The following is a 26,272-nucleotide window of genomic DNA, read 5'->3' as shown; positions in this document are numbered from 1 at the left end:
AAATTATTGATATGTTATAAGATAACCTCTAGCTACAAAACACACAAGAAAGTAATTAAACTACAAAAAATTTAATAAATTTTAAGTAATATTTCACATTTTATGAAATATAAAATTTCAAATAGGGAATATGCTAATGAAACTTATTACCTTACTATGAAACATGTATCCTAAAATTAGCTGCCTTCCAATACTTATGTTTATGGATAAGTTTTTTTTTTTCTTTTTTTAGTACAATTTATTAGTCATATTTTCACAACTTATTTATATAAAAAAAACTCCAATATTTTGTTTTAGTAAGTAACAAACTGAAATAAATGCTTATGTCAAAACATGATCCAGTCCATTCATTACAATCAATGGTGGTTCATTCAGTACATTTATCAAAATCCACATGTTACCAATTTAATTACAACAATCTTTACCACAGATAACTTTCTTTCTTTAATTATCCGAAGTGCAAAATATGTATCTATAATAATATTGTTAATAATCAGAGTTAACTTCTCCTAGAAAATACTTTGTAAATTGAAAACTATGAAAATTAAAAAATTATATTTGCCTTGAAAAAAACAGAAAACTTCCATCACTATTGCTTTGCTTTGAACAAAGTTAACCCAGACATACTGAAGAGATTTTTTGTAAAGGTAAATTATTTGTGATGACTAAAATACATCTAACTGGTCTTTAAGTTCTTGTTTTTGAAAATTCAATACAAGGTCCATTCGATACAAGGTCCATTCGGTACAACTCTCCCCTACTACACACGCTTGTAAGTAGCATGGTTTTTAACTTAGACGACTGTAGTTAAAGAACTCATCTTTCCTGGAAGTGAAACAATAAGCTAAGAAGAATATTCAGTAAATCTATCTTTGGAATTCAAAGCATTTTCTTGCTGTATTTCTTATAGGGATGCTAAGAATAGAATTTTTGTTAAGAATAAAATTTTTCAGCACTTTAACAGAGGCAATTTTTCAATCGTAGTAACAAAGTGCATGTGTACAGTTAACCCAAACTGTCTTCTCTTTTTTCTTGCAGCCTGCAATTGAAAGGTTTAGTTTTTTACAATGAGACAAATAGTTTATTTGCTTTTCTTTATTGCTTTCAATGGAGGTATCATAGGGTTTAGATAAATATCATAGATTATTTCTATATCACAAAGTAAGTTATCTTTAACTCGCTAAAAACAATATTTTTTTAATGAAATACAGTGCGTTTATTAAGTAACGAAAAAAACCATAGAACTATATTTTTGACCAATGGAATTTTGACACATTTTTTCATAAATAAATATATAGCGCATATATGGAGGTTTATTTATTTTTTAGAAAAAATATTTTTTGTCTCTACCTATTTAATTGTAATAGGATTCAGCAATGCGCATTGAGATAATACAACTGCTTTATGAAAATAAAAAATGTGCAACTGCAGCTCTCAGGCAATTTTAAAAAATCATAGATTAAATAAGAATTCATTCTCAGTTCCCTTAATTACTGGATTAGTTAACAAATTTGCAATAAATGGGTCTGTTAACGACGCTCCGAAATCGGGACGTCCATCGATTAACGAAGTGGCAGTGTGTTCAATGCTTTGAAAGAACTTCAATGCCATGATCCTTGTGGTGTTGCAACAACATCTGAAATTTCAAGAGTAATTAGAATATGCAAACTAAATGTTTACACTGCGCTGCGACATCATTTGCATCAATATCCTTACAAATTGCGTTTAACATATGCCATAACAGCAGCTGACAAGATATCACGTGTCAATTTCTCAAAAAAAATTCTTGAAAATTAGCATCTCTTATCGAAAATCCTTTGGAACGATGAGGGATATTTTTACATGGACGGTCATGTTCACAGACACAATTGTGTCATTTGGGGTAACGAAAAACCTTCTAAAACATTACCAAAGATGCTCCATGCAGAAAAAATTTGTGTTTGGATGGGCTTTACAGCCTCATTTTCTTTACAACCATTTTTCTTTAAGGATACTGTAACAGGAGAAAATTATACAGACATGCTAGAGACTCACGTTCTGCCACAATTGCGTGAAAAACGTAAATTATCCTCAACAGTCTTTCAGCACGATGGTGCACCTCCTCATTATTCCTAATCTGCAAGAGAAGTGCTGGAAGAGCACTTCCATGAACATGTGATTGCTACGATCAATGAGATTGGTCGTGGATTTAATTTTAATTGGCCTGCCAGATTACCAGATCTTAATCCCTTAGATTTTTAATTCTGGGGTGTGATTAAATCAAGAGTTTATTGAAGAGGCAGTGTCCAAAACATTAATAAACTTATGAGAAGAATTTTAGAGGTCTTATCTGAAGTATCACAGGATGAATTATTGGCGTCTGTGACCGACGTTCTTTATCGATCTGAATGGGTTATGCTATTTGATGGAGGTATTATTGAACATATAAAATAAAACCTCCAAGAGTGCTAATAATTATGAAATTTTGTTGTATATATTCTTTGATAAAATGTTTTAGATATTGTCTACTTACTTTTTGCGTTACTTAAAAACGCATTGTACATAGGCTCTTTATCTAAGTCCATTCAAGCGTTTTCTATAAAGCTCATGCACTTAAACTACCCTAAGGCAACGTAAAAAGCCATGGCAACTTAACACTTTGTTTGGTCCGGCAATTAAAAGAACAGCTTTCATGTGTAACTTATAAAATAAAAAAATCAACCTAAATTATTTTAATTTAGCTTAAATCATGTCTCTTGCGTTAGCAACTCCGAGATATGCCTTCGGTTTAAGACCAGGTGTATCAAACAATATTTTGTATATTGATGAACATAACATCATTTATCCTGCAGGATGTAATTGTATTTTGTATAACATTGATCAAAGAACTCAAAGGTTTATTCCAGGTACAGAGGGAAACATTGGTATGACTGCTATTGCAGTTAGCCCTAACAAAAGATATGTTGCTATAGCAGAAAAAAATGAAAAACCTATGGTATCTGTATATGATTTGCATTCTTTAAAAAAGAGGAAAGTCCTTTCTTCTCCTGATTGTATATCTGCTGAGTTTGTTTCTCTTGCCTTTTCACCTGATTCAAAATATCTGGTTGTACAAGGTGGGCGCCCTGATCTAATGCTACTCTATTGGGCTTGGGAGAAAGCCAAACTACTAGCTTCATACAAAGTTTCCAATCATCAAAGTGCAGTAGTCTATCAGGTATAAACTTTAAAATGAATTTCTATAGTAATATAATTTGATAGCATTACATATTTTGTATATAATGCTATTAAGTTATATTATTATAATATCATTATGTATATATATATATATATATATATATATATATATATATATATATATATATATATATATATATATATATATATATATATATATATATATATATATATATATATATATATATATATATATATATATAATAGAGCATTAACACTCCAAATGTTAAAGAATTGATGAAAATTGGTGAAAGTAATGAGCATTAAAGAGCAATTAAATATTGATTAATTTGCACTACAGTATAAATTGTACAACTCTCTTCCATCATAGTTTTAGCTATTATAATAAGTTTTTGTTGTTAGGCTTGTTATCTTTCTTTTTCGTTTTTTTTTTTTTTTTTTTGTTTTGAAGAGTTCCCTAGTTTGCCTTGTTATACCACAATCTACTTTGCTACTACTCTCTCTCTCTTCTTAGCTGGCAGTCTTTGCCTCCACTTTTTCTTTTTCTCTCTATCACCAGTTCTTTTCAGCATCATTCACAAGTTAGAGATTACCAACAAACTGTTTGAACTCTTTAGCTCATGAGATTTCACATAATAGATGGAAGTTGCAGCCACTTCATTTTTTACTTGTATGCTGAAGTATCTTAAAGATCAATATGCATCCTGAATCAAAAGTAGAAGGGTCAATCCCTACATTAACCAAAAGCTTTTTGAATAGAGAATGTGAATCTATGTATCTTAGAAACATTTTTAAGGGACAGTATAACAAATTATACTTGTTATTCTGTCCCTTGTTATTTTTCTTCCTATGGTAAACTGTTGGGCAATTTTACCATCAACAGGGAGTATCATTGGGGTTCCTTTTAATTTGTTTAGTTGATTCTCTAGCCTCGCTTGGTTTTTGTAGAGATTCTGAAAGAAGATTTAAAAAAAGGGCTTGTCAAGTTTAGTAGTGGGAGCAGTCTTTAGAATTAAAATTATGTACTCATACCTGAGACCCATTTTAATCTAGAGCTTTTACTGGCATGCTTTTTAAAAGATTCAGAATATCTTAAATCTGGTACTCCAATCCTAAATTGCCTAGCTCTTTATTGATCTCTGATAAAAATAATAACTTCAGTTTTTTTAATTAAACATTTCTTGTTCCTTTCAATCAGTTGTTTGATATCTAAAGGCTTACACTTAAAATGTAACAAAGACATAGTTATAATTCTCTTAATGATTTTGTCATGCCTTAGGTGGGGATTCCATTTTTTTTATTGATGGGATTTATTTTTCTTAATACATAATAACACTTATTATCTAAAATTAGAAATTATCACTTTCTTTTTACTGTATTTTGTAAATTGTCCTTTCACTAATTAGTAATTTACATTCACAGCTATCCTTTATATGTATCCTTTATATGTATCCTTTGTATGTATTCTTTGTATATATCCTTTGTAATCTTTTTATAAACTAGTTGATTAGAATAAAAAAGGGAGAGCTTATGAACAACTACCTTATATCAATAATTTCATCAATAATGAATGTGCCCATAATTAAATGTTGAGCAGTTATTGGGTTACCTTTTGTATCAATTTATCATTCAAAATATCATATTACTTTTTATGATAATTTGATATTTATTTTATGTTGTACATATTGAGATTAATATTTTTACAAGCAGAAAACAAAAAATACTTTTGAAAAAGACAACTGTATTGCATGATATGATTGCACCAAAAAAAAAAAACTATTTAATATTTTTTTGTTGTCAAACAATCAAGTAGAATAATGAAAATTCCTTTTACAGTCAAAATATTTAAATCTGAAAAATATACAAATGAATCCTTTATTTAATTTAATAAAATCGTAATACTTCCAAATGCACAAAAACTATTCTCAAAGTATTTAAACCAAAACATAATTTATTCTATAACTAACATAAAATTAATAATGTACTAAATTTGTACATTAGTTTTATATGTCTGAATAAAAATTTCTTAAAGAAAAACAACAGAAGAATCCGTTGTAGGAGTTCTGCAAATATTTTACTTTATTAGAACTACTTTATTAGAACTTTTTCGAATAATTTTTGCCAAGGTTGACATTAAAAAAATACCTAAAAGGAAGACAAGTACTTGCTAACATTCATTCAGATATACCTTGCACAAGTTATCCAAAGGTCTGGCTTCATTTTAACTTTGTGCAGCAATTAGCTATTTGAATTCCTAAAAAAATTTGTTTTGATAATTAAGAAACTTGCTATATTTTTATCAAGTTATGATGTGACCATTTTTTTTAGATGTTATTGTTAAAAGATTGCTTACATACGTGCCAATATATTTTTGGGTTTACTTACTAATCAGACTCTTTGCACTACTGACTCAACTGCAACATTTCAACAAAAACGTTGTAAGCAACACTTAAATAATCATAATAGAACAATCTGTATTTTTGTTTAAAGGTTGCAGTAGGTAGGAAAAAAATTGTGAGCCAGCGTGAAAAATTTTGATAAAAACATAGAGCACTGGATTAGAATTACATTTATGTGTTATTAAAACATATTTATATAATTTTACCATGTCAACTTATTTTAATGGTACATTTGTTCAGATAAGTGTTTTGAGTACTAGATACCCAAGGATAAAAAAAAGGAATCAGGCCTCAAATTGATCTAAATATTTTAATTTTTTTTTTTATATTTTACACATCTAATAGTCTTTATTTCCAACTTCCACCAAAAAGTTTTCTAAATTCAAAATATATTTGAAAAATATCCTTGCTTTCAGGGTCCACTGTACTTTGTTAACTACCCTAAATGATTAAGATGTTCTGTCAAAACATTTTTCAGAAATCATATATGATCACTAGCAGTCTAGCCCTTTTGCAATAGTAAACAAATATTAAGATGTTTATCATCTCTTACATCAAAGTGATGTAAGTAATATTAAGATTTATAAGCATCAATCAAGTTATGGCCCTTTTTAAGCATTTGCTTGATTGTTGACTTAATCAGGTGATGCCTTCAGGTTTTAGCAGTTCAACAAGGTTGCAGTTCTAGATTACAAAATGGAAGTTAAATTAACAGACTTAAAAGTTGTCCCATCCTCAACCTCTGAATTCCACTCCCAGCAAAAAGGGCATAAAAGTAGTCTGCTTGTTTGTGCAAGTCATAACTAGCTTCTCCTATGACAGGATTCACACTACTTTTGATGTCTGGGATTCATTTTTAAAAATTTTAGCATTTTTTAAAAAAGTCCAAATGGTATATTTTTATGCACAGCAAAGTTGCTGAATTTAAATCAATATTATGCTAAATAAAAAAGTCCCCCATTTCTTTATTACTTTACATACTTAATTTACAGTTTAGTATATTATTTAGAATGTAGTATATAGTTCCCAGAAGTAAAATAATAGATTTTTTTACAAATATAGTTATTTAAAATTTTTTGGTTCTAACTCATGTGTACTTGAATCCAGGGCCACTCAAAAAAAAATATTTTCAGAGGGATTTAATTAGATTTTGGTTCAAGTTTTAGGTTTTTTATAAGTTCAATTTTTTTAAAGTTTCATGGAAATTTGATAAAATGAGTCAAGAGAATATAGTTTCAAAGGCAAAATTTTTGCTAGAGAAGTTTAAAAAATTTAGTAGTCAAAAATGAAAGAGTCCTACATCAAGAAACTTTGCTCAAGGAACTTGGCTGGAGGCAATGATTGCTGCCAAAGGAGGACATATTGTCTTGCTAAAGGATAAATATATTTTATTAATACAACTTTCCATTTTAGCATTATTTTAGAGCAGTAGATTTTATAAAAAGTCAAACTTTTTTCTGAGTGTCTATGCACCCTGTATTTTCTATGCAACCTGTATTAATTTTCCAAACCTAAAAATTTTCCTTTTTATATGCAAAAAAGTCATTGAAAAAAAAACAACTTCCTAATAAGATTTTTAAAATTTAAATTATCAGTTTAATTAAAATATAAGCAAAAGAGTTCTTGTCAGAAAATAGGGGAAGCATTATATTTACCAGGCTTCCATTCAATTTGCGAACCTGATCACCTTTCTCATGCAGTTTCTTAATAAAATTAAAATTTTAGAATGTTTTTAAAAAAAATTGATCTTAAATTAGAATTATTTATGAGTATATTTATAGCACTCAACCAAAATTTAATAATCTAGGAATTATTTCAATTTTTTGTGTTTTGATTGAGAACTCTTAAATTTTCATTAGTTTTTAAATGCTCAATAAATTTAATCACTAATTCTTATTATTTGACATTAATTGATCATGATAATCCATAAATATTTTTTTAAATAATGGCTTCTTGTCGTTGTTGAAATATTTGTATATACTGAGCAGTTATTTTAAATCATAGGTTTTAAAGTTCATATAAATTAAGTTTTTGTTTTTAATTATTTTATAGATTTTTCATAAATACTAGTTGCTAGATTTTGAAAGATATTAAATTATATTTAAAGGTAACTTTCAATCCCCAAGACAATAATCAAATTTGCGTGACAGGTCAATGTGTATTTAAACTCTTATGTTATCTTGAAAATAATTTGAAACAATTTGGAAATCAAAAATCAGATACCAGTTGTAACTATATTTGTCAAGCATGGTTGAACCAAGAGCGACTTTTAGTAGGAACAGAATCTGGAAAAATCTTACTCTTTGAAAATGGTGAACTAAAGGGTGAATTTGTTGTTTTAAATGCTGATACTGCTTCAGCTTCTTCTAAAACCAACTTAGGGTAAAAATTTTAACTTGCTGTTATTTAAGTTTTGTTTCTTTTAAAACTTTTATCAACTTTTTAAAAGCAATAATGCTCAAAAAAAATTTATTTCAAATGTTTTAAATGTTTTTAGCCGAAGCTTAGACAACAGCACTTCATTAGAAGCAGACAGAAGAGGAGGAGAATTGTCTATAAACTGTATACTTGCATATTCCAAAGGTACAGCTGTTGTCAATTTTAAGAACTCATTAATGTTCTATTTTAAGGTTAAAAAATAATTAAACTTCAATTCAAATAGAAATTTGAAGTTAATTTGTAAAATGAAGATCTTAAGAACTCTTCTACAAAAAAAAAAAAATTAAAAAATTATGATAATTACAAGGTAACTAATCTCTAAGAAACTTTCTTTAATACTGTAAAAAGAAACTTTATTTATTAAAAAATTTATTTAGGATTTATTTGTTCTGCTGGTTTGGGATTAGTTCATGTATTTGAGAGCTCAGATGAAAAGGAGCATTTTAAGAAAACAAAAGAAATAAAAATACCTCCTAACCAACCAAATCTAGATTTAAACCAAACAAATAATCATGTTATATGTTGCATTGCATTAAGTCCATCTGAGGAAACTCTATTAGCAAGTTCTCATAAAAACCAACTTTATACAATTGCTTTATCTTCTACTGATTTGGGAAAGGTGAGTCAAATGTATATAAAAGTAGCTACAAATATGTAGCCAATTATAAGATAATGCTGCATTATTATAAAAATTGAATGATGTTTTCTAGATTTTTACTTTCTTTAAAATGTATAGCAAGCTGAAACATTAGAGTTTGAGCTCTTATCACATTCATTTCATCAAGCACAAATTACTGGGATGGATGTTTGTATTAGAAAACCGCTTATTGCTACATGTGGAATGGATAAAAGCATAAGAATATGGAATTTTGAGAATAAGTATATATATTTATTTATATATATATATATATAAACATATGTATACATACTATTTATCGTAATTTACATATTGTATATGTTTATATTATACATTGTAATTTTTTATTTCTTACATATCTATTAATATCCTTTTTAAAAATTGAATTCATATAAAAATGATTCAAAATAATAAACTTGAGGAATTCAACACTTCTTTTAAGTAATTCATTAAAAAGTAATTACAACTTTTTTGCAATAAATTTACACAAGAAATTATTTTCATAAAACTTATAGTTATTGCAGAAAAAAAAAATTTCTAGCTCATCCATTAAAGAAGCTTAAAACAGTTAGGGTTTTCCAAGAAATAAGCTTGTACTTTATGTAACAAATAGTTTAAATTAATAAAATTTAAAAATATATGAAATCATCAATGTGAGCACTGGGTGTTATCTCCACTTTATTGTTATTTTCTAACTCATTAATCTAATTTAAAACATAAGGTTTAATTGTTTTTGTTGTTTTTTATGCCTAAATATTACATGTTGAATACAATTTACTTATGTATTGAAAGTTTGTGAAACTAGGGTCAAAAAGCAGTTCTAACATTACACAATGAAAAAAATGCACAATTAAATGAACAATGAAAACAAAAATGCGCAATGAAAAAACAAGCTATAATTCAACAATCCTTGAGATAATTGGATAATGAATCCAGCTGGATTCATTTTCCAATTATTTAAAGGATTGCTTTAAATTATTTAGAACAGGGAGTTATTTAGCACAAAAAGCAAAAAAGGTTTTGAACAACATGATTTGATATCCATAAAGTATTGATCTCCATAAAGTATTGATCTCCATAAAGTATTGATCTCTATAAAGTATTGATCTCCATAAAGTATTTGACAGAAAGCTGGGCTGAAAAGATTTTAAAAGATACAATTGACAAATTTCTGTTAAAACTATAAACAATTTATCAGCGCGTATGCACAGACTTATAAAAAAAAGTTTTTAAATAAAAGGGGGTTTTTTAAATGAAAAATATGCTTTGACATATCAGTATTTAAACATTGTAATACCAATTTTTATTTTGTGTTTTTAGTTTTTTTATTCTGTAGCTCAATTTTTAATAAATTTTTGTCTAATTTGTTAACATTTTACTTTAATTATTTTACGTTAATTTATTCATTAGCTTTCTTTCTTTCTTTTTTTTTGTTCATAATGGTTTCAAACTGCTTTTTTAAAATAATTGCTTGAAACCTCTGTTACATCTTGTGTAAGGAACAAAAAAATGCTGCCTAGTAAATAAAAAAGTTGACTTAGTCAGAGTGAATTAAGTATTAGATCTCTGCCACATAATTTACATCTCTTTAAGCTAATAAGTTACATAAAATCATTGATAACACTATGTAATGCAATTTCTGTTCCTGGCTTCCAAGTGTTATATTTCAATTACTTATGTCTTCAGTCCATCAAACAACAACAACATTCAGCACAAACTCTGATTTTATGACAACAGCCCAAGAAAATGTTGCATTTATTGTGATAAAAGAAGGAAACTGTTATATATTTGTTTGCATTAAAGGGCTCAGAAAGGAATGAGTTTTCTAGATTTGCAAGTGTACTGCAAATTGCTTTCTTAAAGAACCCCCAAGTGTAATCTCCCCTCATGTTTTTGTTATACTGTCCTTGGTAAGCCCAATATATCTTGATGAAAACACTGGCTTTGCTCCTCTGAGTAAGCTCTCATATTCTTAATGAATTGTTTAAGATGAGCATCAAGGATATAGACTTAGAGAGATATTTTGCATCCCATTTTATCATAATTCTTTAGGAGATTCTGAACTAACTGCACATAGTTCTCAACCTTGTGATTATTCAAGAAGCCATCAACAAATGCAACAAAAATATGTCAAGCTATTTTCTCTGTCCTGTTCAGTAGCTTGGCAAATTTATCACATTCTATGATTTTTTTGATCTGCAGTCCAACAAAGATTGGAAAAAGATCTTGGAAGAACTTGAAAGCTGTTGACTCCTTGGCAATAGAAGTGACAAATTGCATAATGAGATCTAACTTGATGTGCAGTAGTGACATCTACATCTTCTGAGATTCTATGAATGGCTCCCACTTAATATTGCTCTTCCCCACAGAGAATTTGGTCCATTTTGGCCAGTCCTTTGATAGTGAGCCTTAGTGTCACGTTATCCCAGAGGCAAAAGAAATAAGGAAATTTTGTGAAATCAGCTGGAAGGCCCATCAGTATTGACACCATTTTAAAATCTCCAATGACTTTACTCAGCAATAACATAAACCTAAATATTGGTTTGAGTCATGTGTACTTTTATACTAGTATGACTACTACTGGACAGTTGTAGAATATTCTAGAGATTTGTACTTGTAGAGGAGTTTTAAGATATCGCTATTCTGATCACAGAAGCAAAATTTTTGTGGAGCAACAGCTATTTTCTGTTTGTTTTAGGCATAATGGATTAGGAAAACACACTTTGTATCAAGAACAAGAAAAAAGTAAAAGTTTGTTACGAATTGTAAGAGAAATGAATCATAGTTAAAAGAGAAGTTTATGATAAAATGAATTGGATAAAATCTATTTTGCTCCAAAGATACTGTATGTAATCTTAACAAAATTTATAAAGAGCAAATTTCATATGGTTTTATGATAAAAATCTTTGTAATTGTTTTTTTTTAAAAAATTTTTTGAAAACTTTTATTTATATTATTCCTAATTAACATTTTGTATTTTTTTACATTTTTTTTTCTTTTAAAAATTTTTATGTCAAGATTTTTGTGCAATTTTTTAGAGACTTTCAAGTTGACTCTTTTTTGTGGGTCTCAAATAATAAAATGTCAAGTTTCTTAAAAATGGGACTGTAGCTATTCATTCAAAATATAAAATTTAATGGTTATATTATATGCTACTTTTCATAATGGATAGTATATCAAAAATAAATTTTTAACTTTAGCTCACTTGATTTGTACAAGGAATTTGAAGATGATGTCATGAGCATTGCCTTGCATCCCACAGGTCTTTTTATTTTAGCAGGATTTAGTGATAAGTTAAGGTTAATGAATCTTCTGATAGATGACATTCGTACTGTAAAAGAATTTATGATACGTGGATGCAGAGAGGTCATTTCTATTTAGTTTTTTGTCTTTTTTTTAAACAATAGTTTGCTTGTCTAAATGAAACCTCTTTTATATTTATGTTATATTTTATTTTTATATTTATTTATATTTATGGTCTAAAGTGATATCTTACTTTTCACAATGCTATATTTTTTACAATTTTTTTCTTAAATAGTTAAATTTAAATTATGTTTTTTGTAGTGCTCTTTCAGCAATGGTGGGCATCTGTTTGCTGCTGTTCATGGAAATGTTATCCAGCTTTATTCTTCGCTGACATTTGAAAACATTGGGAATTTTAAAGGTCATAATGGAAAGGTGGACAATATTTATTATTTAATTTCAATAATGATGGTGACCAATTAAGGTCATGGTCATGGTGTTAGTATGTTTTTACATTAGTAATTTTATACTTACTGGTGATCATGGTTTTAATAATTTTGATATGATTTTTTTTTTCTACAGATACATTGTTTGCGTTGGAGTATTGATGATAGTAAGCTAGTATCCTGCGGAATGGATGGTGCTATCTACGAATGGAATGTATTACTGTTTAAACGAGAAGGTGAAAATGTTTTAAAATCATGCAGTTATACTTGTTTGACTATATCACCAGATTCTCGAACCATTTATGCAGTTGGATCTGATCATTCTATAAAGGAGATCTGTGATGGACAGGTTTTTAGATCAAACTTTGTTTTGCATTTAAATTTATTTAAGCTAAATTTTTCCAATTCCAATATATATTTATTTGAAATTCAGATACTGCGAGATATACCAGCTGGCAAGGTAATCCTGTCACAAGTTGTATTATCTCATTCTGGAAGAATGTTGTTTGCTGGTACTGCTAGTGGTGTTATTCGTTCATTCAAATTTCCTTTAACATTACCTGGCCAATGGCAAGACAGTGAAGTCCATGCAGGGACCATCTCTAAAGTAATATAATATAAATTTACCTGTATATGCTTTTGCTAATTTTATAAAACTTGGTCTTAAACTGAATCTTGAATCAAATATTATTAAAAACAAAATGAATTTAATGAAAGTTATTAAAAATAATTTAGATGAAAATATCATATGATGATCAGTACTTAATCACAGTTAGTGAGGATGCATGTTTATTCATTCATAAGATTGTTGACAAAGATGGTTCTGGCAAGCATGAAAGTGATGTTCCTTATGCTGAAGAAATTCTTATTACAAGGTATAATAAGACAAATTTAAATAATATACAATATATAATATTGTCACAAAGTCAAGATTTGGAAACTTTTTTGATCATTTGACTTTTGATTTTTGTGATTCAGAAACACAATAAAACTTTTTAAAAGTTTGTTTTTTCCAACCCAATTGTAGTAGACATTAGAGAGGACTGTAATTATAATTTATATATTTCTTTTATATTTTTTCTTTTATATAATTTATAATTTATATGATTTATTATTTACATAATTTATATAATAAAACAATTTTTATACATTTTTTATTATTTTTTAATAATTATATTGATTTTATACATATATATAATTTATATATTTTCTTTCATATAATTTATGTAATTTATTATTTTCTTTAACATATTTTCTATGTATGTTTTTTTTTTATTTACATTTTTTACACATTTTCTTTTATATATATAGTATATATATATATATATATATATATATATATATATATATATATATATATATATATATATATATATATATATATATATATATATATATATATATATATATATATATCCTTTTCTAGCTACATTTTTTTTCTCATTAAGTTGTTGCAATTTTTACCAGTTGTAAAGTCATTTTCCAATAAATTTTAGAATATATAGAGTAGGGTGATGACTTTTATAGAACCTTGTTTTCTTGTATCATAATCTGATGAGCTTTCAATCAAGATAAGATCAATAAGACAAAGATAAAATCTTACTTTCAAGGTGATTTAATAAAAAAAACAAAATGATTTTAAAAATTTTATTTAATGGCTTTTTTGCCCATTTTTTGAGGTCATAGTAAGCAGATACAAAATTAAACACAAACTTTAGAGTCACATATATGCAACATTATATAGGTTCATCAAATACAAAAGGAAGTCAATTATTCACAATTATGTTATTGAACTGAATGAACTCTGTGGGGTGTTATCTTTGTTGTGTGTGTGTGTGTGTGTGTATATGTATATATATATAAATATACACACACACAAAAGTGGTTTGTGCGTGACCTTTTTCAATATTTCAATATCTAATAAATGTCATTTTTGTAATTAATAAGCAAAAGTTTGTCCATTTGTGCTGCAGGAAATAATTTTGGAGAAAAATGATCATAAAATTCATTTGTTTAAGTATAGAAAAAAAAATTAATTATTAAATTTCATTATCAAAGTTTTCTTATAAGTTGATTTATAGACAATATAATTTTCAATATAGTTGTATCAATGCAGGCTTTATCATTATTATTATCATTTTGAACTTGATCAAATCCTGTTTCATTATTTTTATTTGGTATGAAAATTTTATTCTAATTCTCTAACCAGTGCTTATTGATAAAATAGAGCTGCTTGCAAATCCCTAATTAAATGTTAACTTACACTCCCTTTTATGAATTTATTTTATCTTTTAATCAAATTTTCATAAGTTGATTTCAAGTATAATAAGTAGGATTTATACTTTGATACCGTTTCATGCAATTTTTTACTTATATAGGTCAGATTTAGAAGAAAAAAACGCTACAATGCTAGAGTTAAGGACACGAGTGGAAGAACTTAAAATGGAAAATGAATACCAGCTTCGTCTCAAAGACATGAATTACAATGAAACAATCAAGCAGCTGACAGAAAAATTTGTTCAAGAGATTGAGCTGTTAAAAACAAAGAACCAGATTCTTAAAACTGACAGGGAAAAAGAAATTGAAAAACAGCAAGAAGAAGTGTGTAAACCTATGAAGAGTAGCATAGATATTTATAATCATGTCTATTAATCTCTTCTGTTATATCTACTTGTCTTTATCTCTTCTGTTATCTCTGCTTGTTTTTATCCATAAGTAAAAATTTCTTAATTTATGCTTTTAAAAATAAAAGCATAAATTAATGAATAGTTTGTACCTTATAACAATTTTGCTTGTATATTACTGTGTATAATTTAATGTGTATACAGATGCTTTTTTTAGTATTTGTTTTTTTTTTGTTTTTTGTTTGTTTTTTTTTATGTTATCACAGATTCTTTATACACATTGTAATCACCTAAAATTTTTTCTCAAATTTTATTTGCTTATTGTTTCCAACTTTATCAATATAAATGCTGAGTTTCCTGGCATACTTTTTAGCTTGCTGATCTTGTTGGGCATCATAATATGCAGCTTGAAGACATTGAGACAGTGAACAACAAGAAGTTAATGTCTGAATATGAGAAGTATCAGCAGTTGCAGATTAAAAATCAGCGCATTCAAGAAGAATTTGAAAAGCTGCGTAAACAGATGGAAGAGTCCAGGGAAAAAGCCCTTCAAGAACTAACAGAGTTTTATGAAAAGAAACTCCAAGGTGTTCATTGTTGTGTACTTTTTTCTTTTTTTGTGATTAAAATTTTTATAACCAGTTATTTTTTGTTTACAATCAGTTATTTTTTGGTCGTTATTTAATGGCATGAATTTGATTGAAATAGATTATCTAAAGTACAATAATAAGGATTACACAGAACTAATATCAATTCCTGTCTAAATCTTTGAAGGAAACCAGACATTTTTCAAAATTCTGCATATAAAAAAAAAGTTGCCTACGGAAAATGACTGATTTGAATTATTAGAGAAAAAAAATTGTTTTAAATAAAGTTTTAAATATTAAAATAAGAACATTATTAAAAAACATGTTAATATTATGAAATAGAAAATATTGGTGAATTCCTAAGAGTTTTTAAACATGCTAAATGATTAAAATAAAAACAAACGCTCAATAAAACTAAATAAACAATGAAAATTTTGAAGTTTATGAAAACTTGAAATTTTTACAGTTCATAAAAATTTAATCTGAATCTGGAGCGTCTCCCTTTCCTCCCAATGTGCTGATCCAGAAGATGGTTCATTCCTTTTCAGAGAGATAGGAACAAGAAAATCAGGGCAGTGTGGTATTGGGGCAATTGATGAAAAAATTTTTGGATAAATGATAGTTGGACAAGGTGCACTTGGTGCCAGTTTAACATTTGGGAGGGTCCATCAAGAGATATGTGAAATTCATGTTTTGCTTTTTTAATAGTGTGCAATATTTTAATTAGCACAGAGTTTTAGTTGATAATGTGAAATATTTTAACTAAGTATAAATATCATTTCCTAAAACATTGGAAGTTGCAATAATTTTCCTTATTCTAACTTTTTAAAACTGTTTTAACTGGTTAAAATTCTGCCATAAACTCTGCTAAGAAATAGTACCATTGATCAATTTACCTTTAAGAGTTCTATTGCAAATTTCACATGTAAAATGAGATGTCTTGATCCTAAATAGGCATATCAGAATATGATTTGTAAATCTTAACATAATATCTTGAGAGAAGTATTCACAGAGTACTTTTACTCTTCTTTTGGTAAATTTATATCAGACATAGTCAAATGTATCTGCTGGATGCAAGCAACCTCTTGATCTCATCTAATTTTTTTTAGTCCTATACAACCAGACATTTCTTATCCCTTTGTATTCACAGTTAATGGTTGACCTCTACAATCTTCAAAGAAGTTAGGAGCCAATTATTCTCTTGGCAGACATCACAGGCCACACAATAAACTTAGGGCTGTGAAGTGGCTGTTTATGTTTCTATTTTGGGTATTCCACTAAGCAGTACCAACAGTTTTGTTTAATTATATGACTGTTCAAACTGCTTCATTACTAAAATAAATTGTTGTCAAAATGATTAAATGCTGAAGCATAAATGTTGTGAAATTCTATTTGTGAATGCAGTCAGTCTCCTTCAATTCCTGCACTCGTTAAATTTTATATGCTTTAAGATGTAAGTTATGCCTTAAAATTGACATACAGTAAGAAAGGTCAGACATTGAAGATTAAATTCAATGCTTGACTTCTCTTATTATTCATAATTTCTAATTAAAAAGCTTTTAGTGCTGTTATATTTGATACTTCATCTGTTTTTTGTTTTTTTTTTTTGTTTCTAATAAATCCTCATGAATTCAAAGCTTCCTTAAAGTGCATAATTAAAGCACATAATGAAAGGGCACTTGTAATCAGGACCATATAGGTGAAGAGATCTTGGAGCATTAGGTTTATTTTCTAGGAAAAATAAAACAATTGTATTTCTCAGAGAGTTTTTTTAAAAATCTAAAAACAGAATCAACATTGATTCTGTTTATATTTTTTTTTTCTGATCATCACAACTTTTATAATAGAAAAGAATTCTCTTTTGGATCATCTAACTGAAGAATCTGCCCAACATCTTCTTGAGTATGAGGAAACAAAGAAACAAATAGAAGAAGATGCAGATAACGAGATTCTTGACATCAACAACAAATTTGAAAAAAAACTTCGAGATGAAAAGGAAGCTAATCTCAGGTTAAAAGGGGAAACAGGCCTTATGAAAAGAAAGGTATAAAGGCTATTATAGTTTATTATATAATAATTTATTACATAACTTGCTATAAAATAAACTATTATATAATAATTTATATAATAATTGATTTTTTATATTATAATTTTTTATATTATAATTAATTTTGATGAATAGTTTGAGCTAATATCTATAAGTAAAAATGAAATATGCTAAAAAAAAAACATTCTTGTGTGTGTTAAATTTAGCAATATTATTCTATAACAATTTTTGTGTTCAGTTCACAAGTCTTCAAAAGGAGATCGAAGAGAACAAGACAGAAATTCAACGTTTGCATGGCGAAGAAGGAAAACTACAAACAACTATACAGTCTTTAGAAAAAGATATTTACGGTCTCAAAAAAGAAATTCAAGAAAGAGATGAAACTATTCAAGATAAAGTAACAGTTCACTTCTTTTGATGGAAAAAAAAAGTCTTTAATTCGTAGCTGTTTTGTAGTTGTGGCCTGTTTGTTTAAGATATAATTTATAAATGCTTTTTACTGAACAGAGAAAAAATTTTCCACAGGAAAAAAGAATTTACGACCTGAAAAAAAAGAACCAAGAGCTTGAAAAATTCAAGTTCGTTCTTGATTATAAGATTAAAGAGCTGAAGAAGCAGATTGAGCCTCGAGAGAATGATGTCAAAGCTCTGAAAGAACAAATACAAGAGGTTTTTTCTATTGATTTTAATCATGTGATAAGTTAACAAATTGCAAACTGCTTGAATGGTTTTTAAGTTACTTTTAGGTCTGTAGTTGTTAAAAATGACTGATAAATTCATTTTAGTTTCCAATTTTCGGGCTGAAAAGGTTTATAAAAACAGCAATTCAGATATGGATTGTCTTAAACCATATAGAACCACAATTCGAAAAACTTTCATTAGAGAAAACAACGGTTTTACGTATGGTTTTAATGTGTAAATGATTCACGGTGCTTAAAAACTCTCTATAATTGGTGAAGCAACATAGTTTTCTTATGGTCAAACTAGATTATGATTTGGTGCCCTCATTTCAAGTACTAAGTTAAAACTACAAAAAGTGAGTTAGTGTAATATGGTTTAAGACAATTCATTGAGATTAAACTTATAAACATCCTTCAAATAGCTTGAGACTTAAAACAATTTAAAGGCTTATTAATGTTCATGCATTACTAAAACTCTCATTTTATTTCCCTCAATTTTTAACTTGAATTTTAGATGGAGAACGAACTTGAGCGGTTCCATAAGCAAAATACTGGTCTAGAACTCAATTTAGCTGAATTACGGCTGAAGATTAAAGTTTCAGATAAAGATCTCTATCAAGAGCGGCACGCGGTATTTTATCAAATAATTTACATTAAAGTTACTATACTTCTGTAAAAATACTTGATTGATTTTATCAGTCTTCAGAAAAAAAAACCCGGATTTTAATTAGAAAATTTGTTTCTCTTTTTTTTTAAAAAATAAAACTTCTCTGTTTTACACTCTTTTTAACAAAAGGTTCAGGATGCTCAAGGTGTCATAAAGCGTTTCAAATCAGATTTGTATAAAGTGTCTGGTTTCCTTCAAGATTCAAAAAAACTTAAAGAACTCGTTAAGGAATTATATGCAAAGTATGTTGGCAACGAAACGGTTGGTTTATTTGTTATATGATCATATATCGTTAGCGTTTGTTTCTTTCAAGATGAAATCAAGCCGTTTTTCAGTCTCCTCGGTTTATATTTAACCCTAAAGTAGATTGATCGATCCAACTTAATCGCAACTTAACGCGCATCTCTTAATGTGTTATGTAGTTTATTCATTTTTCAGTAAATAATATCAAAATATGCTATAATATATCAATTTTTCAACGTTAATGTTTTGGCTTCGGCTAAGTCCACCTTAGGGCTTCTAGTGTTAAGCATAAAAGTTGTTCAATTTGCATTATTTTTTGTAATGCAGCCTGAGAATACTAACATCGATGTGGATATTCATAAGGAATATGCTCGTCAGCGTGAACACTTAGAAAAGAGCATCGCCTCTCTGCGCAAGAAGCTGGAAAAGGATTCAGAGATTCATCGAACTGAAAACGTTCGAATAATACAAGTAAGGTTCTTAAACTTCATTTATGAGCATTTTTACATACAGTTTCTAGGTTCCGTACATGATGATTGAACTATTTAAGTTGTAACACTTTTGGCAGTAAACTGTTTCAACTGAAACTTTTCTTTAAGCTTGGTATGGTTTATGAGAATAATTGTGCTAGTTATTATACTATAATACAGTAACTAACACGACCGCACTTATAAACTAATTCGTTGCAAGGAACGAGATTTTATAAAGTAGTTGGTTAAGAGATATATATGTATAGGTTAGGTACTGAGCGTATTTTGTCATATCAATTTCAATCGAAGTTTTTTTCGCAAAAGGTAACAAATATTGTGGTTATAAGACACTTTTGCAATTTTGCTGGCCTCAGGAAAAAAAAGCTTATAAGTGAAATTATCTTCCATGTTTAGGAGCCACGTATGTAAAAAAAAAAATGATGGTTAAATTTACGAATTTAAAAAAATGATGTCTTCTGTTTTTTAACAGGAAAATTCAACCCTTATTAATGAAATCAATGATCTTCGACATGATTTGATGGTAGCTAAAAAGGAAATACAGGGACTCGAGGCCTCTTTAAAGATGCTTCGAAAGCATCAAAATGTTCAAACTACTTCCATAAATGCAAACATTGCTGCACCTGAGGTTGAAGCGCAAAAGCTTGTTGAACTTCAAAAGCAGGAAATACGCAAATTACGCTCTCAGATTATTGACCTTGAAACAAAAATTGCTGACCGACCACATTCGGGGGGTCGTCTGCCACCCTTACATCAGTTGTTTATTTAGTTTTTTGCTTATTATAAATTTACCATAATAAATATAAACTTTATTTTTTTATTATTGTTAATTTAAATTGTTTTGAAAAACTTTATAAATATTGATAAAGTGAGTCTGTTCCGTAAATCTCGATATTTAACTAACTCTTTTAATGTTGTTATCCGATTATTTAAAGTTACACTACTTCTTGAAGATAAAAGTGTAATTTTGTTATTCTAAATAGATTTTTTTTAGAAATAGCACCTAAAATATGTAATAAAATAATAACCTCTCGTAGCGCTAAAAATAATGACATCACTTTTAGTGCTACAAGTGCAGCAGCTTGCGGGCATAAGTTTCAGGACTACGAGTGCCACTCTGCTGTAATCAAGGTGAAGCTTGCACCCCTGAATCTATGTTGTATGAAAATACTGTAATTTGTGTAGATTATCAAGATATTTGATACTGATCTTGAGAAAATAGTTTTCGCGCGCATCTGTTATTTGTAAGGTCTTTTCAGTTGCTCTGGTACCATATCTAACACCACCAGATAGAATTAATCGACACATCGTCCAGCTGTATAGGTTAATAGACTTAAGGTATGAAATGCAGTTTTTAGATAAATTTTGGTAATAATCATGGCTCATTTTGTTATTCGCTTGCTTTCAATTGAAATCTTCCCACAAAAGTCTTTTTCCCTGGATAAGTGTATATTGATATCCGTTAACCCTTAAACTCCGCCCTCTGGCTGATGCAGCCATTTCAAATTTATTTTTCAAAGTTATGAGGTTTGACCAAACCTAATGAGCCTGAGCTTCTTTGACTTTTCCTAACTTTATATTATGTTTTTAATGGCATATAACGCTGATCACTCTACTGCTGGGTAACAGCCTGCCCGCCCCCGCCCCCCCCCCCCCATCCCAAACATAATACTTTCATTGAAACCGCCCTTGGCTGATGCAGCCAAAACTATGAAAGTTATATTCTGAGTTATGTACTTTAGACTAGTTATTTAATGAAATACACTGTAATGAATTATGATTTAGGCTCAGAAATTTTTTTATTATACATAAAACAAATTTTATGGATTGTATATATTTATTTCATATATTTAGTACTCAATTAGAAAAATATAATGAATGAAAATATATTTGAACGTATGGCAAATTTTGATTTGGAAAATGAATCTTCGGGAAGTGAATTAGAAGATAACGTTTTGGAAGATAACAATCAAAACGAAGTTTCAGATATAGTAGAACATGATCCATTTGGAGAAGAGTATGTTGGCCGCAACGGAAGAATTTGGAAAACAGCAGTAGATGAGCAACGTGGTAGACGAGGCAGGGAAATTATTGTGAGGGAGCGAATGCGACCGAAATCAAATTTTGCAACAGTGCGTGAAGCTATTGATTTATTTTTAACAGCAGAAATGAAAGACCGGATACCGGTAAAGACCGGTAATCGAGAGGCCCAACGTGCCATAAGTGCTGGAGAAGTTTCTCAACATATTTCACAACGTTGGTAAGTTTTCAATAAACTGCTATTGTTTTAATATGTTAAAAATGTAATTTCAACTTCATTTATAATCTAGTCTTGATAAATTTATACTATTGTGTTTACTTTACATAAATATTAATACTTTTATTGGTCTTCTTATGTATGACATAACAGAGGAGGAACTGGTTTGATATTTTGGCATTCGTTATCTTATTGGTGCTTTGAGACAACGTAAGGTGTTTCTCAGAGACTTGTGGAGTGACGAACTTGGAATTTCTGCCTACAAAGCCACAATGTCTCGTGAAAGATTTGAGTTTATCACAAAGTTCATGAGATTTGATAACAAGGAAACACGCACTGAAAGACGCCAACGTGATAAACTAGCAGCTTTTAGAGAGATATGGGAGCAATTTCTCAAACGTTGTCGCCAATGCTTCATAGTTTCCGATATGGTTTGTGTCGATGAACAAATAGTTCCAACACGTGGGCGAGTGCCTTTTAAAGTTTACATGCCAAAAAAACCTGACAAATATGGCATCAAAGTGTGGGCGTTAACTTGTTCAAAGTCTTGCTACTTTTATAATGCTGAGATTTATTTAGGAATGATTGCTAGGGAAAAAGAAGTAGGGCAAGGGAAACGAGTGGTGCTACAGCTAACTGAACCAATTCATGGTAGTGGGAGAAATACCACAACTGACCAATTCTTCACATCTATTCCGCTAGCCAAAGAACTTCTAGCACGGAACCTCACTCTGCTCGGAACTCTAAATCGTAACAAACCAGATATCGCTCCCCAACTACATCTTCCTCGAGTTCAATTTGATTCTATAACTGTGTATTCTGAAAAAATGCAGCTAGTAAGTTACATTCCAAAAACTAACAAGGTTTTCATTATGTTGTCTACTCTCCATACATCTACGGAAGTGTTAGAAGAAGCGCATCGAAAGCCATTTTCGATCCTCCAATACAATAATACTAAGTTTGGTGTAGATACTGTTGACCAACTAGCTCATCCATACACTACACGGCGAAAAGTAAGACTAAAGTTTAGTAACAATAGTTTTTTTCCTTACCATTATTATAATTTTAGTAAATTTGTATCTTGTAATTTTTTCTAGACTCTGCGTAGGCCAAGGACTTTGTTTGGCCATCTCCTCGATCTTGCTGCCATTAGTGCCAGTATTTTGTTCCTCTTTAACAAGCCACAGTGGGAAGGTGATCATAGTGGATCAAAAAGACAACAATTTTTGCTGAAAATGAGCCTGGAAATGATGAAAACAGCAATTGAACACCGAATTATTGAGCATCCGAGAGGGGCATTTCAACCTGGCCCTAGACGCGCCATTTCTTCTATGTCTACAGAACAGAATAATCCACCCCAAGATGCCTTACTCAAAATTAGAAAGTCATGTCATTTGTGTCAGCTTCGTCAGCGACGTGTCTTTACAAGATGTTCCAAGTGCACTAAACACACTTGCGGAGAACAATTATTTGTGATATTTGTAAATAGTGACGTAGAATTATCGCCGACATGAAATATTGCTATTTTGTTTTTATATTTTACTTAAGAAACCATAAATAGCACGTAATTTTGTTGATTTTTTAAATAAAAATAATTATAATGGATTCCTACTAAACTTGAAATGTCGAAGCCTTATATTTACTCTCTGGCTGCAGCAGCCAAGGGCGATGCTTAAGGTTGTAAAACAAGCGCGGAAGTTAAGGGTTAACAGCTTGAAGACAGCAGAAATTTGTTTAGTAGTGCATTTCAGTAAATACCGGAAAAGCTATTTATTATGGTACACCGCAGTTTTTTGAAGAGTATGGAACACCACAGTTAGCAAAACGTAAATAGAGGTCATTGTATTCTTGCATACCTATAATCCTCTTTGATTATCATTTTATGAGTAAAGTTACTATAGTTTTGTTTGTCTTTGCCGTTTGTTTTTTTGTTTTTTTTTTGTTCGTTTTTTTGTAGTGTTTTATTGTTCTGCTTTTTTTTCCAAATTTTCACTTTTGTGGTTTTCATGTCATACACTGCTCCGTGTTATTTCTAATATAATTTACTTACCCTAAGATATCTTCCGGAAATATACCAGTAATGACAAAATAAAATAATAATCTGCTTTGAGATAAGTCGTGTACAATTTAATAGGTCGCATGATACTCCATAAATAAGGATGGTAAAGCATTTCGAGCTCAGAAGGATTATCAATGGTACCAGCATTTGCGAATAGTAACTCTCTAATATATTATTATGTTTTTCCTATTCTGACAAGGCTACTTTTTATGGCTTCTCATTGATAAACTTATAGTGGTTTTTAAATGAATTTTTAGAAAGTCTTTACCATCAAAGAGAAGAAGTAGATACTATGATCTCAGTCTCAAGATTTGAATAGAATAATAAATTTTCCTTCTTTTACCCGAAAACATTTAAACGGATGGGTTTTGTGAATAAAAGTTTGGGATGTTGTATAATAGCATACTTTACTACTCAGTATGTTATGATACCTGACCCTTAGTTATGAGCTGTGAATTTCGGTGAGTATCTACCATTGCTTTGTATACTGGTTATGATAACACTTACTGGAAAATATACAGCTCACTGCTCATACCTATGCAACGCTTGCACAATGTCAGGGATTGTCATCCATGAACCATCTACATGTTGACCGTCTACATAATGATTCCTACGCGCATCTCCAATACAATGCATCCTTACGCGTCAGAGAAATTATATATTTATGATACAATAAATATTCGGGAAACTTCAAAATATTTAAAATACATAGTTCATAGGGAGTTAGGTTGGTGTAATTTTAAAAAATTACTTAATAGTATTTAGCAACTGTCTGAATAATTATTATTCATTAAAAAAGCATCATTTTCAGCTCATGAGGCAAACACCCAGAATGGTTGGAAACTTCAAACACTTCGAGTGAATTTTCACCAGCATCTTTATCATAAACAACTGCAAATACACTCCTATGATTGCCTCGATTCTTGATGATCTCTTTTATCATTTTTAGCAGGGCATGCAGTTTTCCAAAAACCTTTTGAATTTCTGCTTTTTTGCGACCGCACCTTTCGGTCACTTCGTCGAACGAAAGTCTTTCAATTTTTTGGAGATTTCCTTTTCTGTGCCAACCAAGAAGTAACGCATGAGTATTTGAAAACACTAACTGACTCCATTTTTGGTTAGGGAATGCGTATTCTTCTCTCCAAATACTTTTAGTTGACATTTCGATCAGCTTTTCGCTTGGCAAGTCAATCGAGCTTCCAGCGATATAAGAGAGCTTAGAATTCTCATCAAACTTAATTGCTTCTGTGTTTGTAGGTTTTATTTTCGCAGCCGCCGAATAAGATACTGTTTCAACACAATCTACCTCGAACTGAGACATTACACGAATATCACCAATCATATGAGTGACAATTTTCCAATATGATTTGTCATTAGAACCTTTCTCTGAATATTTTTCTTTAAAATCTTTACCGTAGTCTCGGCATGGCATTATAATATGCTCGTCGTTGCGAATAAAAATCAGCGTTTCATTTTCAATAAGTTGAATATCAATTCGAAATGATTCGGATGTGTTTTTTTCGACAAAGTTGAGTAATTTGCGTAAATTAATACGTTCAGTTATCAAATCGATTGTTTTAAAGTCGAATCCAGGAGTGCAAAGTGAAAGAGCTCGAAACATTGGCTCCATTGGGTATTCGCTCATGAAATATTGATTTTCACTGCAGATTTGTTGAAAATCGCTCATAATCAGCTGTTGACACCTAATATTTTGCTTCAAATAATTGGGTGTACCGGGTACTACTATAAGGGGCTTTTTCGGCGTGCTTTGCGAGGCCCAATTATATGACCCAACAGATTTAAAATCACTGATATTTTTTCCCGAAGTCGATTGCAAATTTTCGTGCTTGATTTTGGCTATGAACATACTTTTATTTTTAAATAACCAATCATCTCTTACATTTCGATCACATGAAGCTTTATTCATTTCAGCTAAATAATCTTTATCTAAAGACAAACAAAGAAGAGTTTGGTTTAAACAAAGAAGAGTTTATTATTATTAAAAATTTAAATCAAACACTTCTTTATCTAAAGATAAAGAAGAGTTTGGTTTAAATTCTTTAACTCTTAAAGAGCTCAGTTAATTTTCACTGAGTACAATGAAAAATGGGATTAAATTTTTTACGTTTTCAAATATTGGATCACATCTTACTGATTTAGATTTTAAAGGCTAAAGTATGTATCATATACTAGTAAACCTAGATGCACGAAGCCTCAATCGTGGTCACACGCGCTTAGAGAGTTAAACTAATGTCGACCAAATAACTAATGTAAAAAAA

At 29.4% G+C, this 26,272-nt stretch overlaps 2 protein-coding genes across 2 annotated transcripts; one reads left to right on the top strand and one right to left on the bottom strand.

Annotated features, from left to right (window-relative positions):
* The first annotated feature begins 2,609 nt into the window (after nucleotides 1–2,609).
* LOC145194833 (cilia- and flagella-associated protein 57-like) lies at nucleotides 2,610–20,648 on the top strand. The gene is made up of 19 exons (XM_080072524.2): nucleotides 2,610–3,196; nucleotides 7,684–7,958; nucleotides 8,074–8,159; nucleotides 8,393–8,634; nucleotides 8,752–8,894; nucleotides 11,853–12,018; nucleotides 12,217–12,330; nucleotides 12,478–12,690; nucleotides 12,775–12,948; nucleotides 13,077–13,216; nucleotides 14,720–14,942; nucleotides 15,339–15,552; nucleotides 17,400–17,596; nucleotides 17,838–17,996; nucleotides 18,125–18,268; nucleotides 18,794–18,910; nucleotides 19,076–19,207; nucleotides 19,517–19,660; nucleotides 20,150–20,648. Exons 1-19 carry the CDS (start codon nucleotides 2,729–2,731, stop codon nucleotides 20,444–20,446), a joined length of 3,648 nt encoding a protein of 1,215 aa, XP_079928650.2. The 5' UTR covers nucleotides 2,610–2,728; the 3' UTR covers nucleotides 20,447–20,648.
* Nucleotides 20,649–24,654: 4,006 nt separating this feature from the next.
* LOC145195115 (uncharacterized) lies at nucleotides 24,655–25,959 on the bottom strand. The gene has a single exon (XM_080072892.2). It carries the CDS (start codon nucleotides 25,918–25,920, stop codon nucleotides 24,784–24,786), a length of 1,137 nt encoding a protein of 378 aa, XP_079929018.2. The 5' UTR covers nucleotides 25,921–25,959; the 3' UTR covers nucleotides 24,655–24,783.
* Between the last annotated feature and the right edge of the window lie 313 nt (nucleotides 25,960–26,272).

Source organism: Hydra viridissima, unplaced genomic scaffold (assembly GCF_058129835.1).
Source record: "Hydra viridissima isolate aposymbiotic clone 2 unplaced genomic scaffold, HvirCarnegie_v1 scaffold_13, whole genome shotgun sequence".
Lineage (NCBI taxonomy): Eukaryota > Metazoa > Cnidaria > Hydrozoa > Anthoathecata > Hydridae > Hydra > Hydra viridissima.
The sequence above is the reverse complement of the archived record's forward strand: the minus strand, read 5'-3'. Positions and strand labels throughout refer to the sequence as shown.

Bases quoted from the DNA above. Each gene is read 5' to 3' on its own strand.
- LOC145195115 (XM_080072892.2), bottom strand. From the start codon at position 25,920: ATGAATAAAGCTTCATGTGATCGAAATGTAAGAGATGATTGGTTATTT.
- LOC145194833 (XM_080072524.2), top strand. From the start codon at position 2,729: ATGTCTCTTGCGTTAGCAACTCCGAGATATGCCTTCGGTTTAAGACCA. The intron at 8,895-11,852 runs GTATATATATTT...TTTTAACTTTAG, and splicing joins ATATGGAATTTTGAGAATAA to CTCACTTGATTTGTACAAGG. The intron at 12,019-12,216 runs GTCATTTCTATT...TGTTTTTTGTAG, and splicing joins TGATACGTGGATGCAGAGAG to TGCTCTTTCAGCAATGGTGG.